General features: G+C 34.4%; 1 protein-coding gene across 1 annotated transcript in view; it reads right to left on the bottom strand.

Annotated features, from left to right (window-relative positions):
- Positions 1-18,579, bottom strand: part of ADAMTS6 (ADAM metallopeptidase with thrombospondin type 1 motif 6) — a gene marked incomplete at both ends in the record, with an annotated part of 308,213 nt that overhangs the window by 173,637 nt on the left and 115,997 nt on the right. The window contains 2 exons of the mRNA XM_080703170.1: positions 34-139; positions 6,122-6,165. Of these exons, the coding sequence (XP_080559296.1) occupies positions 34-139; positions 6,122-6,165 (150 nt within the window). The remainder of the gene's footprint in view (positions 1-33; positions 140-6,121; positions 6,166-18,579) is intronic.

Consider the following 18,579-nt stretch of genomic DNA (forward strand, 5'->3'; position numbering starts at 1 on the left):
ACCATTTATTTTGATTTTCTCAAACTCACTCACTTGTGACCAATCTCATGTGCAATGGTAAAAGCTGAGCCCAGGCCAATGTCTTCATTAATGCTGCAGCTCCTTTCAGGCTCACACATTCCAGCCACAGAGGCCAAGCCTGGGTAAACAGAAAGAGACACAAAGGGTCAAGCCAAGGTGTTTCAATCTTAAAAAGCCCATACTTATAAATGCCTGGGTTCTTTTTAATAACCTCCATGCACAGAAGGAGCAGTTGGCAAAAGGTTAACTTTCTAGTCATTTGCAAAATCACTGGGGGGAATTTCACTTTGCCGGCTAGACATTAATATTTTTTGAACTGCAGTCGGTGCTGGAAAATGTCTAGACTAGGGGTTAGATTTATAAATTTTACTTCTGGTAACTTGGGACCACCTAGTAACTTGAGCCAGAAGAGGGAATTCAAGAAAGCATTTCTATTTTAACATTCTTCAGGCTGTAGAAAGCAAAATATATCCACATTATTTTTCTAAAGAGATCTGTTTAAGTTTAGTGGGTTCATAAAAATATACAAGCAACTTTTTAGTTACCAAAAAGGGGGGGAAGATCCCGAATGGTTTTTTAAAATGACATTTTTATAAAAAACAAAATGAATGATTCAAAAGAGAAAAAGGAGAACTGAAAGATGAGGTTTTTACACTTTTCTTTAAAAAAAAAAAAAAGTCTTCTGAAACTAGTCCTGATAGTGATGCAACATTTCTTTTAGCATTTTAATGGGAGGAAAGCCATTCACACATTCAGTGTACTTTTCTTCTCCCCCACCCTCCTCCAATGCATTAAAATTGTACTAATAAAGAAAAAAACTATGGTGTTAATTCACTAATGCTAATGAAATGCTATGTTACTTGAAGTATTCTCCCCTTGGGAATTTTAGTATGTAAAAGCTTTAATACTTCCAAACAAATATCATGCTCTGTGAATTAGTAGGCTCTTCAAAAAAGTGCTTAGAAGAAAAAAAAAAAGAATTTTTGTGCAAAAGAAAAAAATGTCATTTACTATAAGGAAATAGATGCCAAAGCATACATAACATGCCAAACAGAGACAAAAAGTTATTGAGAAGACTTGAAGGAAAAATATTTTATATGTTAGTTGTCTACTATCATCACTCAAATGTTAAGAATTACCTTCTTACCAAAAGTTATTTCATTGCAATTCAATAAATAGTTACAGAGTGCAATTATCAATGTCCTGTGCTAGGTACAATTTCCCTGTGGTACTATTTGGGAACAGTGAACACTATTCAATCCTTATTTTTTACTGACAAGAGAGCTCTGGAAAGTGTTTCTCTTTATTTTCTAATATAAATATCAAAATAATAACTACACGGAAACAGAGTTGAGGTTAGTGCTGGCTGTGCCAGTACTTTCCTCTCCCCATTTAGCATGGGGTGGGCAGGAGTTAGGGAGGGAGCTGTTTATGACTCAGACTTGTTATAAATACTGATAATGCCCTTGTCCTGCCCTTCCATTCATTTAGAGGTCTTGGAACCTAAAAAAGAGGATGTAAAAAAGAAGACCACTGGGGAATGTTTTTTTTCTAATCAAACATATTTAGTAAATGTCCCTTTCAATCTTCACTGGAAAAAAACCCGACATAAACAGGTGCATAAACATGAACAAAGAATAAAAACAGAACAAAAAAATTTGGTGCATTTTCTGGCTTTAAGCTATTGGATTCACTGTGGCCAAGCATATGGGAGGAACAAGACCACACTGAACACTGTTTCTGTTTTGAGCCAATGTGGTTTAAAAAAATAAAAAGAATGACTAAGTATAATGGTTGCTAAATTGACATTTTTTATATTTCTCAAAATAGATTATTCCATGGGTTTTGTTATCGCTGCTATTGTGTTGTTTTTGGTATGTGCCAAGTGGCTCTACTTTCAACTGAAAATTCTTAGTGACTCTCCAGGATGTATTTAAAAACATAGATTTATTCCTGATATCTGATATAATATTGTTAACTCTGCTAAAATAACAAGTTAGGAAAGAATATATTTGAAAAATAACTGCTACTTTTTGAAACATAAAGGTAAATCTTGACTAAAATTAGAGTATTTTAAATACCACTGTATTTTCACAAACTCCTACCATTTTTTTTGGTTCCCTATAAAATTGAAGCTGTCAAGTTCTTATGTGTGATTGTGTTAATTTGAGTTTGATTATTATTTGGGTCATTTAGATTTCCTTAGTTTGATGGCCACAGTTTGCACCCTTAAGCCTACTTAGTCATATTATGATTATTCATAAGAGTTGCTAAGCAAGAGAATATGCAAAAATAAGTATAAAAATTAACAGAAAGTGCTGGGCATGGTGGCGCACGCTTGTAATCCCCGCACTTGGGAGGCTGAGACAGGAGGATCCCACAGGTTCGAAGCCAGCCTCAGCTACTTAGTGAGGCTCTCAGCAACTTAGTGAGACCCTGTTTCCAAGTAAAGTATAAAACGGGTCTGGGAGATAGCCCAGAGGTAGAAAGCCTATGGGTTCCATCCCTAGTACCACCCAAAAAAAAAAAAAAAAAAATTAACAGAAAGTTACTAAAAAAGGAATCAATTAATTATATTATTTGGAGTAATAAGCTGTTTGATCCCATACTTAAAATATATCTTCCACAGATAAAGATCAACACACACACACACAGACACGCACGCACACCACACATAGAGTTCACTGTTTTTCACTATGAGATAGCACAAAAAATAATATGTAATAATTTATAATTTGAAACATAATTTATATGGAACTTGAACATGCACTGACATATACCTAACTGTTAATATGTTGATTCTATTTTGGCAATAATGACAACAAATATACTAGGGAGTGATATTAATAATGTCATAATAAACAGTATATTTCAGGTAAAAAATATCTACCTTCAAAGAGTAGAGTATATATAGAGACAGAGACAAAAAGAGATATACATGCACATATATACATATTTCCTCATGAATATATACTAAAAAGTACAAGTTTAATTTATATGAATATTTGTTTTGAAGCTTAGTGTTTATTGTATTTAAAATTAATTTATCACTTAGTTAAGTAATTACAGAATTTAAACACATTATAATAAAGGATGAGTTAAGGAAAAGTATAGAGGCTTTTACATCAAATCCATTCATTTTTATAGCACTTCTTTACTACACACCTTTATATTTTATTCCTTAAATTATTTTAACAATATTCCTGTAGCAAATGGGCAGCTATCACTCCTACTGTATAGATAAGAGAATTGAGGAACAAAGAGCTTAAGCTGGAAAAGGAAACACATAAATACTCAAAGTCAGTTTCCAGTTCCTTATACTAGTATTGTTAACCTAAAACACTACAGAGGGGATCTCTTGGAGGTGAGTGAGCTCTCTTAACAAACAGAGCTCTTTCCATGTTATGTATGTTAACTAGCAATCTTCTCCATCATTAATGTTTGGCATATGCTAATTGGGGTTTCTTCTTTAGCCATAAATCTTAAGGAAATGGCATGGGAGGGGAGGCAAAATCATCAAGAGATAAGCCATTTGAATTTCTTCTTTTGTAAAGTGTCCATTTAGTTCACTTGCCCATTTTTTGATTGGATGATTTGTTTTTTTAGTGTTGAGTTTCTTGAGTTCTCTATATATTCTAGATATTAGTCCTCTATCGGAGGGGTAGGTGGCAAAAATCTTCTCCCATTCTGTTGGCTCTCGATTGAGGTTCTTGACAATTTCCTTTGCTGAACAGAAGCTCTTCAATTTCATGCAATCCCACGCATTGATTCACCTTTTGGTTTGTTGTGCCTTTGGGGTCTTGTTGAGAAAGTTTTTATCTGTGCCTATGTGTTGCAGTGTTGGACCTATGCCCTCTTCGAGGAGCCTTAAGCTCTCTGGTCTAATTTCCAAGTCTTTGATCAAGAAATTCAAATGGCCAATAAAGGCATGAAAAAATGCTCAACACCATTGGCAATCAGAGAGATGCAAATCAAAACTACCCTGAGATTTCACCTAACTCCAACTAGAATGGCAATCATTCAAAACACAAACAATAACAAATGCTGGTGAGAATGCAGAGAAGAGGGAACTCTAAAACATTGTTGGTGAGATTGCAAATTAGTGCAACCACTTTGGAAAACAGTATGGAGAATCCTCAGAAGAATGGGAACAAATCTACCATTCAATCCAGCAATACCACTTCTGGGTATCTACCCAAAAGAAAGGAAACCAAACTACCAAATTAATGCATGTGTATCTATGTTCATAGCTGCACAATTCACCATAGCCAAACTATGGAACCAGCCAAGATGTCCATCAACAGATGGATGGATTACAAAACTGTGGGATATGTACACGATGGAATTTTACTCAGCCATAAAAAAATACAATTGCAGTATTTTCAGGGAAATGGATGGATCGTGAGGACATTATGCAAAGTGAGATTAGTCAGTCACAAAAAGTAAGGGATCAATGCTTTCCCTAATATGTGAAAGCTAAGGTGAATAGGGTCATAGGAGGAACTCCAGGTGAAAAAGGAGATCCTATAGAGAAGCAAATAAGGCAACCTAACTGTGGGGATAAGAGGTGGGGAGAGGGAAACGCTTTAAAGCGCATGATATACTTATTCATATCGAAGTCAACCACTAAACCAAGCATGGGAGGGAGTGAGGTGGGGACTGGGTGGAGGCTGGTTGGGTGATGTATGCATTTACGCCTACACAAGTTTTTTACCCCATTATGATATATAAATACAATGCACCAATAAAAAATTAATAAAAAAAGATAAGTTGGGAGTGGTGGTGCAAGTTTGTAATCCCAGCACTTGGGAGGCTGAGACATGAAGGAGGGTTGCACAGGTTCGAAGCCAGCCTCAGCTACTTAGTGAGGCTCTCAGCAACTTAGTGACACCCTGTTTTCAAATAAAGTATAAAAAGTAGGTCTGGAAGTGTAGCTCGGAGGTAGAAAGCCCCTGCGTTCCAACCCCAGTACCACACACACAAAAAATCATCAAGAGATATTATAGTCTCTGATATCTAGAGATATTTCACTGACCTCCTCAAGAAGTTGGATCAACTCTCCTAAATTGACTTTATTTTATTTTATTTTATTTATTTAATTTTTTTATACTGAGAATTGAGCCCAGGGAATTAGGGAAGTCCTCTACCACTGAGCTACATCCACAGCCTCCTACATTAACTTTACTTGGATCTTCCCCAAATGATTAATATGTACATAAAAACTAATTAAACTATTTCTTTACAAATAAGAAAATTAAGATTTGTCATAGAGGAACCAGAGAATCAATCAGTCGCTTAACTTCTGAATCTATAAAAGGTCTCTATGGCCCTAAAAAAACTTAATCATAGAAAAAAAGTTCCTGCTCCATAAAATAATGCTAGTTGTTTAATCATTTAATCTACTGGAAAGCTACCTTCCCCATTTGTATTTGCAGTTAACATTTAACCAATATGAGATTATGCTCTGCAACAAAATGCTATTTTTAAAATTATAGAGTAATGCTGAAATATCTCTCGAAAAGCAAGATAATTTTATCTTCTTTCTACCTCTGGCTATACTATTTTATGAAATGGCTTTTTATTCTTTGAGTATTAGAATTTTTCAAGAACAACTTACTTATTTGGGGGAATAGATTCTTTCACAAAATGATACCAAAAGAAGTATTTTCTTGATGCCTCCTCTTTAAGTTTCCCCAGACTATTTTCTTTACCAGCTTGGAATTTCAAAATGTTGGCTGATTTCATTTGCTCTCAACAGCCTTGGCATTTTTAGAAAATACACCATGGAGATGTATTATATGAAAATTAGTGATAGCTTTGACTTATAATTATTAGATGGTAATTTTTAATCATCGCCTGTTATCTTTTAATCACCACTCCATTTGAGGGGGGGCTAATGATATGCAAAATTTATATAATCTTCATTACATTTGTTTTCTAATAAGTGATATATCCAGAAAGGTCAAGTTAACCCTTTTTAGGGGGTATCTGCAGATATATCAGAAATAAAAATGACCAAATTAATAATAATGAGTAAAGTCATTGATCCAAAAAGACAATCTAAATTATCCTCCCTTTATTTAAAAAAAAAAAAACTTACCCAGTGTTCCACAGGGCTTATTTTTATAAGTGCAGATATCATATCTATGGAGGAGAAAAAAAAGAGGTGAAATGTGTAATCTGATCCAATTTGTGAAATAATGTATGTATATTCATCACATCTCTTTCCCGCAGCTCGAGTTGTCAGCCCACAATCAGTGCAATTATGAGCAGCCAGCTGGAGTGTCAGCACAGTCCACACTCGGGACACAGTGGGCTGACTGCGCTCTCAGCCTCTGGCTGCAAGCCAGGAGGACACCTGCCAGTAAGAAAGAAAGGTTAAGGTGGATTCGTGTCATCAAAAGTTCCAGAAAACCATCTCGCATGCTGTTCTGAAGCTATTCTAGCTTGTTTGCAGTTTGCTACTGCTGCTACAAAAAGCAAATGGGTGGTTTTTATTCCTAATGTCTTTTGAACTTGCTGGAGGACTTTCTTAATGTAGCCACAGACTACATTTTGTATTCTGAGCTATAAAGCGTTATTTGGAGTTCTTTCAACTCTAGCATAGGTTCTTGGTTTTCTGCTTTGTTTTGTTTTATTTTTAAGACAAGTTAATATAGCAATGGGAATTAAGCTGTTGTTACATATTTAGCCCAACTGCATACCAGCAATTTGGTATGGATATAATATAAATCTTTTTAAGTTACTTTACAAACAGATACATGAATAGCTCAAGAGAACAATTTTCTAATGTCATTCAGGCTGATTCTAATGCTATACTGCATTATAAACAGAATACAGAAGGATTGAGTCCTTAAGGAAACACTGCATATTTTAGTATATTATATATAGAATGCCAATTCAATGTTGAAGTATATTTAAGTTTTGTCATATTTGTGTAATCTTTAAAACCAAAAGTATTTAGAGTTTCTCAAGAGAAAGTAAGAAATACATTTAAAAGACTGAACATTTTTATTGACTTTTACTTTATGCTAGAAATGAAAAGATTTTGGGGTAAAAATAAACTTTTATAAGCTAGAGGAAAATCTAAGTGTAAAAGTCCTCCTTTATTGTATATAAATAATGGTTAGTCAATATTGCTAGGGCAGAAACTAATAATTAATTGCATACTTATTTATCAACCAATAGACCAAAATGAAGTTTCAATAAAAAATGAAACAACCATCAATACCAAGAGTATTGCTGAACTCATTAAAATCCCTGGAGAACCCTCTACCTGTTTTTAGAATTTCAAACTCTTCATCCTGCTCATTTTACATTTGAGGAAAGGATTTTCCTTTTTCTTTTGCATAGCCTTCTCTTCTGCTCATTCACATCCTCATTCCCTCTCTTCTCTTTCAATTAGTAAACTATGGGATTGCAAGTGTTTGGGACACTCTCGAATATAAGATCTAGAGAAGGTACTGATATACTCACTAAAGCACCAAAAAGTATGTTGTAGGTGTCAAGTCGATTGATCTTGTGATCACAGTGTGCTCTGCCTACTACATTATATAGTAACCACTCGTTCCAGCAATCTTCAAGAGCATGTCAACTAAGAATTTTCATGGGTCATGTAGATATAGATGTTACAAGGAGTCCATCTCCAAGTCTTCAATTCCATAGTGCCTTTGTTAAAACTGCTCTGCCTGAGAATACACAGGCAATCCACCGGCTGCCCAGCTGCCTTTCCCTTTTGCCACTTTAACTTTTGAGAAAAAGAAAGCATACACCTCATGCACTCCAAATCATATTACGACACATTTCCCCTTGATTAAAAGTCTCCAGAATAAAGCAAAGGGGTAATCCAAGAGAGTCCTGACCCTGGGAAAAAACTTAAGAGCAATGAAAAAAAAATTAAGAGAGGGATGCTTACTTCAGCCTGGCAACACTGCCTGTCTACCAGGCTCCCTGTTTCTAAAGACATCTATATATCGATTTCACAGTTAGAATTTAAAAGTGAAGTGGCTGTCATAGAGGGTATTAATATGCATATTTAATCATTTTGGGGGGGTCTGGGGATAGAACCCAGGGACATTCGGCCTCCGAGATACACTCCCTGCCCTATTTTTTATACTTTATTTTTAAACCGGGTCTCACTGAGCTGCTGAGGGCTTCACTAAGTAGCTGAGGCTGTCCAAGAACCGCGATCCTCTGGGTCTCGGCCTCCCAAATGCTGGGATTACAAGTGTGTGCTACCACGCCCAGCTTATTTTATCTTAAAAAATAAAGTCAGACTTGTTATTGACAGACAGTCAATCTGACAAAGCTAAGTAGTTTGGCAATAAAGACTAGGTCTAACAATTAGATTATATGGTGAGCATTTTTTATGTTTATATGAGCCAAATAGTCACCAAAAAAGTTTCAATAAAATTCACTTAAAGCATATAAATAATATGTAATATTAAACTATGGTCTTAGTGGCTACTGAAATGTATGATTAAAGTATTTATAGTAATAAATGTAAAATGTACAAAGTGATACATCATTTTTAGAATTTTATTGGTGTCATGTGATTCTATATTGTGGTGAGATTCAAAGTAACACACTCCTATACCAAACACAGTGATACATCGTTTTGAAAAATTCACTTAAAAGGTCAATGAAACAAAAAGAATAAAGACAACACACAAAGAACGCATTATATTTCCAGTCGATAGCAGTCCTTTCTCGCATTATTTTGCCTCTATTGTTTATGCTAAATATTATTTTTATGTTAAATATTATGATGAACATTATTACATTCTGTCACTTTGCCCTTAATAACACCAAAAGGCAGAGCCACCAACCAATAATATCAGCCAAAACATCTTAGACAGATTATTCCATTTTCGTCTTCTTCAGGTTTCCCCAATCCTCTGACATGTATATAGAATTCTCTATAACATGTTATGCAGAAAAAAGAAAGTAACTTCCTCATGACTCCCACATTCTCTTCACACTATATTCTTCCTTATGTTCACAGAGAACAATTATGATCTATTATCTTCAATGCTAAGTACCAAAGTGCAATATTTTTACATTCTTTTTTTTCATACCTAGATGTTTTCTGAGCACTTATACTACCCAGGCATACTTTCACATAGTAGGAATCTGAAGATGAATAAGTAAGTTAGTTTGGGTCCATTTGAGAAAAGACATCAGTATATAACCTGCAAGATAATGTGGAAACAATGTCATAAGAGTAAATTACTGCCAAGCATGATGGCTCATGCTTGTAATTCCAGTACCCGGGAGGCTGAGACAGAAGGATCATGGTTTGTGGCCAGCTTCAACTACTTAGGCCCTCTGCAACTTACTGAGACCCTGTTTTCAAATAAAGAAGAAAAAAATAGGGTTCGGGATGTAGCTCAGAAGTAGAATGTGCCTGGGTTTAATCCCTAGTACTGCAGTAAAAATGTAAATTATTTGTGTACATCTATGTAAATGAAATAAGCGTAAAAACAAATTGATACAATAGAGCCAATATTTGTTAGCTATTACAATCATGATTATTGCCATAATCAAGTTTTATACAAAGTTCTTATGAAGAAAGGAATGATTCTACATAAAAAAGTAAGAAACAGCCGGGCGTGGTGGCGCACGCTTGTAATCCCCGCGCTTGGGAGGCGGAGACAGGAGGATCGCACAGGTTCGAAGCCAGCCACGTGCGCTGGCTTAGAAGACCCTGTTTCCAAATAAAAATATAAAAATAGGTCTGGGAGTGTAACCCGGAGGTAGAAGGGCTTCCAGGAACCCCAGTACCACCAAAAAAAAAAAAAAAAAAAGTAAGAAACAGATTTTTATAGGACATAAAATCTGAGATGGGTTTTAAGATTTAGCCAAATAAAAAAGAAAAGAGATTCTAGGCAGAAAACAGAAATACTTAAAGGAACAGTCTGGAAAGAGTATGGTATAACTAGGGAATTCTGAAAAGTTCAGAGAAGCTGAAACATTGAATGTTTAGAATTAAATCTCAGAAAATGAGTTTCAAAAATTGGGAGGTAGGACAGATTATTAAGTATCTTGAATGTTAAACCAAATTTCTTTTTCTGTAGGCAAAAGCAACTTAAAAATAGTTTGCATAGTAGAAAAAATTTTAAGTATATTTATGTGACTATATATAAAGTTCAAATGCATGTATATGCACACAAACATATATATATATATACTGCATAGTATATGTGAGGTATATTTATGTGATTATAGAGTTTGAATTTGTATATGTATATATGTGCATATATATATGCATACATATATCAGCAGTTATCTAAGGGAGAAGTAGGAGAATATAATGATTTGATTATGTACATTTCTATATAACCAACATAACCAGAAAACATTTAAGGTATTCCTATCTCTAATGATCAATACAAACTTGATAACTTGTGAGATAAATGTTTAATGAATCTTAAAAATGAGCTTTTCGTTGAAGAATAAGATTCGTGGTATATCCAGTCTGTAGCTAGGCCAAGACATCTAAGACACTGTCCCATTTTGCATAAGCACACAGAATCTAGCAAGCTTTACGGGCTAGACACTTACGCAAAGCATCTGAGATTTGTCCAGCTAGGTCCATTCATTGATTTAGAGAATTTTTATGTCTGATGACAAATGTGAGGGTGAAAAAATTTTGTCCCTAAAATAAAGATTGAGTAATTTTTTTTCTCATTTTTTTAGTATCACTCGGTTTTTTCCAGCTTTATTGAGGTATTAAATGAAATTTTGTCTATGTTCATGGTGTACAGAATGATGATTTGATTACTCATACATTGTTAAATGATTGCCAAAGATAAGCTAATTAACATTTTAATCACTTCACATAGTGTTGTGTGCTGGATCCTAAAAGTTCCTTAATGGTCCATATGATAAGGGCTTATGTCCCAACCTGTGGTACTATAGCAACTTCTAGGAGGTGGAGCCTAATGGATGGAAGTCAGACCATTGGAGGGGTGCCCTTAGAGGGGATTTCGAGACCCTGGCCCCACCCCCTCTCTTTGTTCTGGGCCTCCATGAGGTGAGCATGTTCTCCACCCTGTACTTCCACCAGGATGTACTACCATGCCACAGGCCCAAAGGCACGGCCAAATTACCCAGGACTAGAATCTCGGAAACCCTGAGCCAAAGTAAAACTTTTCAGTAAGTTGACTTATTTCAGGTATTTCGTTACAAATAAGAAAAGCTAATATACATAGTTACCTTTTTGGGTTGTAGTTATGAAAATACGATGAGAATTTACTTGGCAAATTTCAAATATATAAAACATTATTATTAACGACAACTACCATGTTATATGTTAGGTCTCCAACTACAAGTTTGTAACATTGACCAGTATTTCCCTATTTATCTCAAGTTCCTAGTAACCATTTTCTAATATCTATGTCTATGAGTTCTGCTTTTTCACTTAAAAGTAAGATCCAGCAGTATTTGTCTTTCTCTGTGTGGCTTATTTTACTGAGTGTAATGTCTTTCGTGTTCATCAACATTGCTGCAATGATACAATTTCCTTTTTAAAAGGTCAAGTAATTGTGTGTATGTTATTTTCATTATTCATCCGCTGACAGAAATTAGGTTGTTTCCATATCTTGACTATTCTGAATAAAGCTGTAATGAACATGGGGTACAGATATCTCTTTGAGTTATTTCTATTTCTTTTGCATAAATACTCAAAAGTAAAATTGCTGGATTGTATGGTTGCTCTATTCTTACTTTGAGGGAAGTATGGAGCCCCCATACTCTTTTCCATAATAGTTATACCAGCTTTTTACATTCTCACCAACAATGCTAAGTGTTCCCTGAGAAAAGCTTTTTTAAAAAGCACACCAAGAGCATTATCGTAGTAAATACCACTGTTCAAATATATGAATAAATTTTTCATGCAGTGTCATCAGAGCATATCAATAAGAGAGATGTCATCAAGCTTATAAAATAAGGCATAACTATTTTGTGTCTTGTTTATATCTAATAAATATTTGCTAATGTAGTAGAATTTACACATAAAATTTTCCTTCCCTAAAACTAATAACAACCCTTACCCACCATGCTTTATTTATTTTTTTTTTAATTTTTTTTGGTGGTATTGGGGATGGAACACTTCTACCTCCTGGCTATACTCCCAGACCTATTTTATATTTTATTTGGAAACAGGGTCTCTTAAGCCAAGGAGGCTGGCTTCAAACCTGCGTGATCCTCCTGTCTCCGCCTCCCAAGTGCAGGGATTATAAGCGTGGGCCACCACGCCCGGCCCCACCATGCTCTATGAGTATGAGTTTGCCTAAGCATATAAGTTCAGGTCATTCTGCAACAATATAAATTTCTAATTGTTAGGAGGAAGACATGATAGGATAATAAGAAAAATATTTAATTTAAATATTTATATATTATTTTATCCACATATAAATGATACTTGCTTCTCATAGAATTATCTTTCTTAGGTTTTTCTTATAATTGTATTTTTAAACATATGTCATAGAATAATAGAAATAGATTGTGAGCAAAATGAAAACTGAGCCATGGGTTATCCATGAATTACATAATATAAGTCAAATTGTAGTTATATTATAAATTGAAAATTATAAATATGAAAAATTTAAGTTTTCATTCAAGGTTAACTTTCTTATTTTGAATTTTTACTTCAGTTATTTTACATTTATTCTTCCATATTTTACCCTTTTTAGACCCTGTCTGAGAATTTTTTATTTTTTATATTTTATTTTATTTTTATTGGTGTAATATAGTCTCACATAATTATGTGAATCATGTTGACAATGGTATTCACATAGTGCTTGGTGCACTACCCCCACCCCCTTCCCCTTTTCCCTCCCTCCCAATACTGAGTGTCCAGGTTAACAATGTTATATTCACATGTACTCATATAGTCGAATATAGCTTTTCCATTAATAAACCTCAGCCTTCTTCTTCCCCTACCTCTCCTTTCTGTCTTTGCTGAGGTTTCCGCTCCATTATCTGGAGTCCCTCTGGTATCCTTAAAATACCCTAGCTTGAGCATATTAGAGAAAACATATGTCCCTTCTTTTTCTGTGCTTGGCTAATCTCACTTAACATAATGGTCTCCAGGTCTTTCCATCTTCTTGTGAATGACATGATTTTGTTCTTCTTTACCCTTTTAGAATTTTTGTGGAATATTTCTGATTCTATCCATTCTCTTATTCCTATTTTCCTTCCTTTGTATGTAATAAGTTCCTCATTCTTTTCTGTCCTACAAATTTTTCTCTTTGCTATTAACCCTATATTGCTACAAAAACAGAGTCTTGAGAAAGGAAACAGACTAAATAATGTTATGTTCATATAGAAGGTATCACTGCCAATCTCACCAACATGTGCAGGGAGGAGGCGGTGGGAAATGGGGTGAGATCCGAAGGGAAACACAGTAAGTAATGTGCACATGTATAAATGCACCACTCGGAACCTCACTATGATGTACAATTACAATGCACCAATAAGACTACAAAAGGGAACCTTGGGATAGCTTCTAATTCAAGCTGCATTTTTCTAAGTCATTGTTTCTCAAATTAGACCAACTACGAACCAGCTAATTTCAGTTCCTTGATATATCTCCCCTCCTCTCCCATCTTACCTTTCCTTTCAATGTCATTGTTGAGCCTTATGCCATGATGATAATTCTCATACATTTTTCCCATTATTTTAATATCAAATTTAACATTTCTACCTTGCCTCACATTCATTCACTGTCCCCTCAACTCTTCTTGACCATACTATGGGTTTGCCTATTTTCCTCCAGAATTGAGGGGAAAAAAATTGCAAAGAAAAGGAATGCAACAGATCTTGTTTTATCCTAAACACATAATTAGTGTGCACTTAGAACTTATTTTGCCTCAGTATGAACTGAAGAAAAGAAAGATTACAGGAAAGAGCTCCCATCACCCACTCTCAGACCCTTTACATAAATCAGGCACTACTAAATCTTGACTTCAATTGATGTGGCAGGAGGCCCCTAAATTCTGGCCTGCAATTTAAACTTCAAGTGAGGCTAAGAAGTACAGTGGAATCATAACAATTAAGAGAAAAGTTTAAAATATAACTAGAAAAATTCCTTGGATTCTGAATTTGCATAGGGAATTCTACCTCCAAGCTACACTCTAGTCCTATTTTTTTCAGAAGATTATTTCGTTTTATTAATACACTCCAGAAACGTTTCAAGTGTGTTTGCATTTGGAACAGGCTCTCACTAAGTTGAGGAAGGCCTCACTATGTAGCTGAGGCTGACCATGAACCTGTGATCCTCCTATCTCATCCTCCCAAGTACTGGTAATACAAGCATGAGTGACCACACCTGGCTCAAAACTTCTTTAAATAAGAATCCATGGTGGAAAATTTAAATTGTTTTCAAATTTTCACTGGTAGAAAGTTAATTGTAATGGTCACCACTATATATTTATCTATTTATCTGATAATGTTTCCTAAGAAATTTTCTAGAAGAAAAACACATTTGAGGATTATTATTCACAGTGTTTTGACTTGGCCCCTACTCCTTTCTCCAGCTTTATGTCTGATCCTGGCCTCTCTTTCCAATCTTAAAACATATTTGCCTTCTTTCACTTCACAAACAAAAACACTCCCTCCTATTTAATCAGCTATGACTCTGCTTGTCACTTTTCTACTGATTCCATTGTCTTTTGCTAGGTTACTCCCAGTAATCCTTCAGAATCTTGATCAATGGACTTTCTCAAGAAAAATCTCCCTGATTAGATGTGATTCACGTGATAAATACCAAGCTGTTTAAATTTTTATTTAAACATCAAACTGATAGTTCTATGTCTATGTCTTTCCCATTATGTTGCAAATTCTTTGAGATTGGGAACTAGTCTGTTTTGCTCACTGTTATATCCTAGCAAAATGCCTATATTAAGGTTTAGTATGTATAAAATTAATGCCTTCTAGAAAGGTTATGTCAATTTATGCCTTTGCAAATCCATTTCCCAATATCCTTAACTGCTCATAACCAGATAACCATTCCAGTTTCCAATCCTAATTTTTGTTTCCCAAGAGCCAATGATAGAAAGAACATAAATTTTAAGGTATCAACACAGTTGGATGATAAAGTTCTTGTATATTTGTCAAGGAAGCAACCATTTTAAAGGCATATTTAATATCATATTGTTTCAATGGGTATCTTTACTAAAAGATTATTTCATATTAGTAAACCAAAAGTTTAAACAACATTTTTCAAAAAATATTTACCATGAGCTTATCATGTTTCAATGGAAGAAAAAACATGAACAAGATTGACATAATCTCTCATTTTAAGAAGCTTAAAATTTTTCTAACATTAGTAAAGTTTTACTTAGACATCACTACTAGAAAAGTAAAGTTTTCATTCTCTTATATTACTTGAATATAATTTGTTATACTGAACTTTTGTAATTTTGGAGTCATTTTTTGTGTCTGCCTTCTCCTTTTTTCTTTTACGTGAACAGAATATTCTTTCCTTGATGTAACTATTTTGCCCCTTCAGTTCCAAACCTGGTTATATATCCCTAATTTATATCCCTATTTATCTTTAATTGGGATGAATGTAAACATCTTTTATCTGAACCTATTTTATATAGAGCTTATTCCTAAAATAGTTCTACTCATGCCATTTTCCTACTTAAAAAAATATTGTCCTCAAAGATCTAAATAGTTTAGCTTGAAATTCAAGACCCTTCATAATCTACCTTTCTAGAATTATGCTTTACTTCTCCAATCATATATCTTATCCTATTGCAAATCCTGACTCTACATTGACCACTATCTATAAAGCTCTTGATCTTTCATGTATCCTCAACTTGTTCATGTAATACTCTACTCCCATTTCTATTGTGAAATAATAGATAATCTTTAAACTATATAGTTCAAATACATAATCCTTCATGAAGCAAAAAGTTGTCCCTTCTCCAATTATTATAATATTCGTGTGTTTTACATTGTTTCCTTAATGCCAGCTATTTATATAACTTCATCTTCTTCCCCAATACTGTCACCAGTATTTAAAAGATATAATAAAATATACCTATCTAAAAAAAAAACCAAAAAGAAAATAAAAAAGAAACAAAACAAAGCCAATGTACGGGTTTGATACCTATGATATTTACATTTCTTATCATGAATTATTAAGAGGTCTTCAGATTATTATTAAACTTTACATGTCATTTGGCTACAAAAAGAAAAGCGATCATTATCTAATTTTTATACTTTAGTACACTGTCAGAAATATTTTTATTGTATGTTAAGAATCACTTGGAGTATTGGTTTCACATAGATCATTTCATATAGATCATTTCATTTTATTGATTATGACAATTGTAATTATACATCTGATAAGGGGTTAATAGCCAGAATACATGTGAAAATCAATTAACTCAATTGCAAGAAAACAAATCACCTATTAAAGAAATGGGCAAAGGACCTGAATAGATATTTCTCCAAAAAAATGAAATATCTTTATTTAAATTAGCTGGGCATTGTGGCACATGACTGTAATCCCAATATTCGGGAGGCTAAGAAAGGAAGATCACAGGTTTCAACTTAGTAAGACTCTCAACAATTTAGCAAGACCCTGTTTCAAAATAAAATAAAACAGGGCTGGGTTATGGCTAGAGGTAGAATGTCCCAGAGGTAAAATGTCCCTGGTTTCGACCGCCCTTCAAGAAAAAAAAGGAGACACACAAATGTGCATACATGAAAAAATATTCAACATTACTAATCATCATGGAAATGTAAATCAAAGCATTAATGGAAAAAATCACCTTTATGCTGTTAGAATAGCTATCATCAAGAAGACCTAAGAAAAGCTTTGTGTGCCAGGAAGCACCTAAAATCCAAGCTACTTGGAACGTTCAAGTAGGAGGAGCGAAAGTTTGAGATCAACCTAGGCGATCTAGGAATCCAGCCTAGGGATGCGGATGAGTGGCAGAGGGCACTTAGGTTTAATCCTCAGCTATAAAAAAGAAAAGACGAAGAAGAAAGATGATAAGGTGTTGGGAAGGGTGTGGGAAAAAGGAGCCCTGGTATACCATTATGGGGAATATAAATTAGTATATTCATTATAGAAAACAGCGTGCAGCTCTGTTCCTTAGAAGACTTAAATATAACTAGCACAGGACCCTGAAATCCCACTTATGGGTACACATACAAAGAAACTGAAGTCAGTATGTCTGAGAGACATCTACACCCCCATGTTCACTGCAGCCATATTCACAAGAGTCAAGACCCAACCCATCCATCAAGCTAACATCAATCTAGGAATCGACAAAGAAAACATGGCATATACACACAATGAAATACTGTTCTGCCCTAAACAAGAAAAAGTCCTGTCATTTGCGTGGCTAAACTGGAGAAAATGATGCTGAGTAAAACACACCAGGTACAGAAAGAAAAATACTGCATGATCTCACTCATGTAGGGAATCTAAATGAGTCAAAGTCACAGAAATGGGGAGAGGGGGTGGGAGATGCTGGTCAAAGGATACAGAGTTTGTTTGGCATGGCTTTATATTTTTGAGATTTATTACAGAGTATGACAACCATAGTTATTATAATGCAATGTAACTTCAAAATAGATAATAGAATAGTTCTTTAAAGTTCATAACCACAAAAAGAAATAAGGATGTGAGGTGGTGGTGTGTTCATTTGCTTAATCTAATTATATCCAAATGCATCAAAACATCACACTGTACCCCATAAACATATAGTTATTTTCAAATAAAAATAAACTTAAAAATAATAGTCTTTTTAAGTATACTTTTATTGATGTATTAAATCTCACATCATAAGAGAGTTCAGAGTGATAAATTATACCAAAAATCCAATCAAAAAATGAGCAATTGAGTTAAACAATGCACAAAAAAAGAGAAGTGACCAATAAATACATGAAAAAAAAAGTGTTCAACATCATTAGTAATCAGGAAGAAACAAACACAAACTACACTAAGATTCCATCCAACCCTAGTCAGAATGGCAAGAATAAAAACAACAATAAGCAGGGCGTAATGGTGCACGCTTGTAATCCCAGCATTCGGGAGGCTGAGACAGAGGGATCACGGTGCACGGCCAGCCTCAGCTACTTAGTGAGGCCCTTTGCAACACATTGAGACCCTGTTTCAAAATAAAGAATAAAAAATAGGCCTGGGGGTGTAGTTCAGAGGCAGAAAGCCCCTGGGTTCCTTACCCAGTACGGCAAACAAAACAAAACAAAACAAAATAATAAAGCAATTAATGCTGGTAAGGATGTAGAAAATCAATTCTTCAAAGTATGGTATTTTTAGTAATATGAAAAAAAATTATATTCGACATCACCACAATTAAAATTTTTTATAAACTGTAAAATTGATCTATTTATACCATTTATTATACAAAGACAGTTTATATAAGTACCTTTACACACTTTACTACAACTAAGATTTTTTTCTTTCTAAATTTATACTATAGAATCTTTTCAGTTTTAGAGAACATGGTAGACCACAACAGCTTTTTGACTTAAAATAAAGTGCACAGATTATTTTGTCTTCTTCCTCAAAAA

The sequence above is a fragment of the Muscardinus avellanarius genome, assembly GCF_963383645.1.
Source record: "Muscardinus avellanarius genome assembly, chromosome: 1".
Classification (NCBI taxonomy): domain Eukaryota; kingdom Metazoa; phylum Chordata; class Mammalia; order Rodentia; family Gliridae; genus Muscardinus; species Muscardinus avellanarius.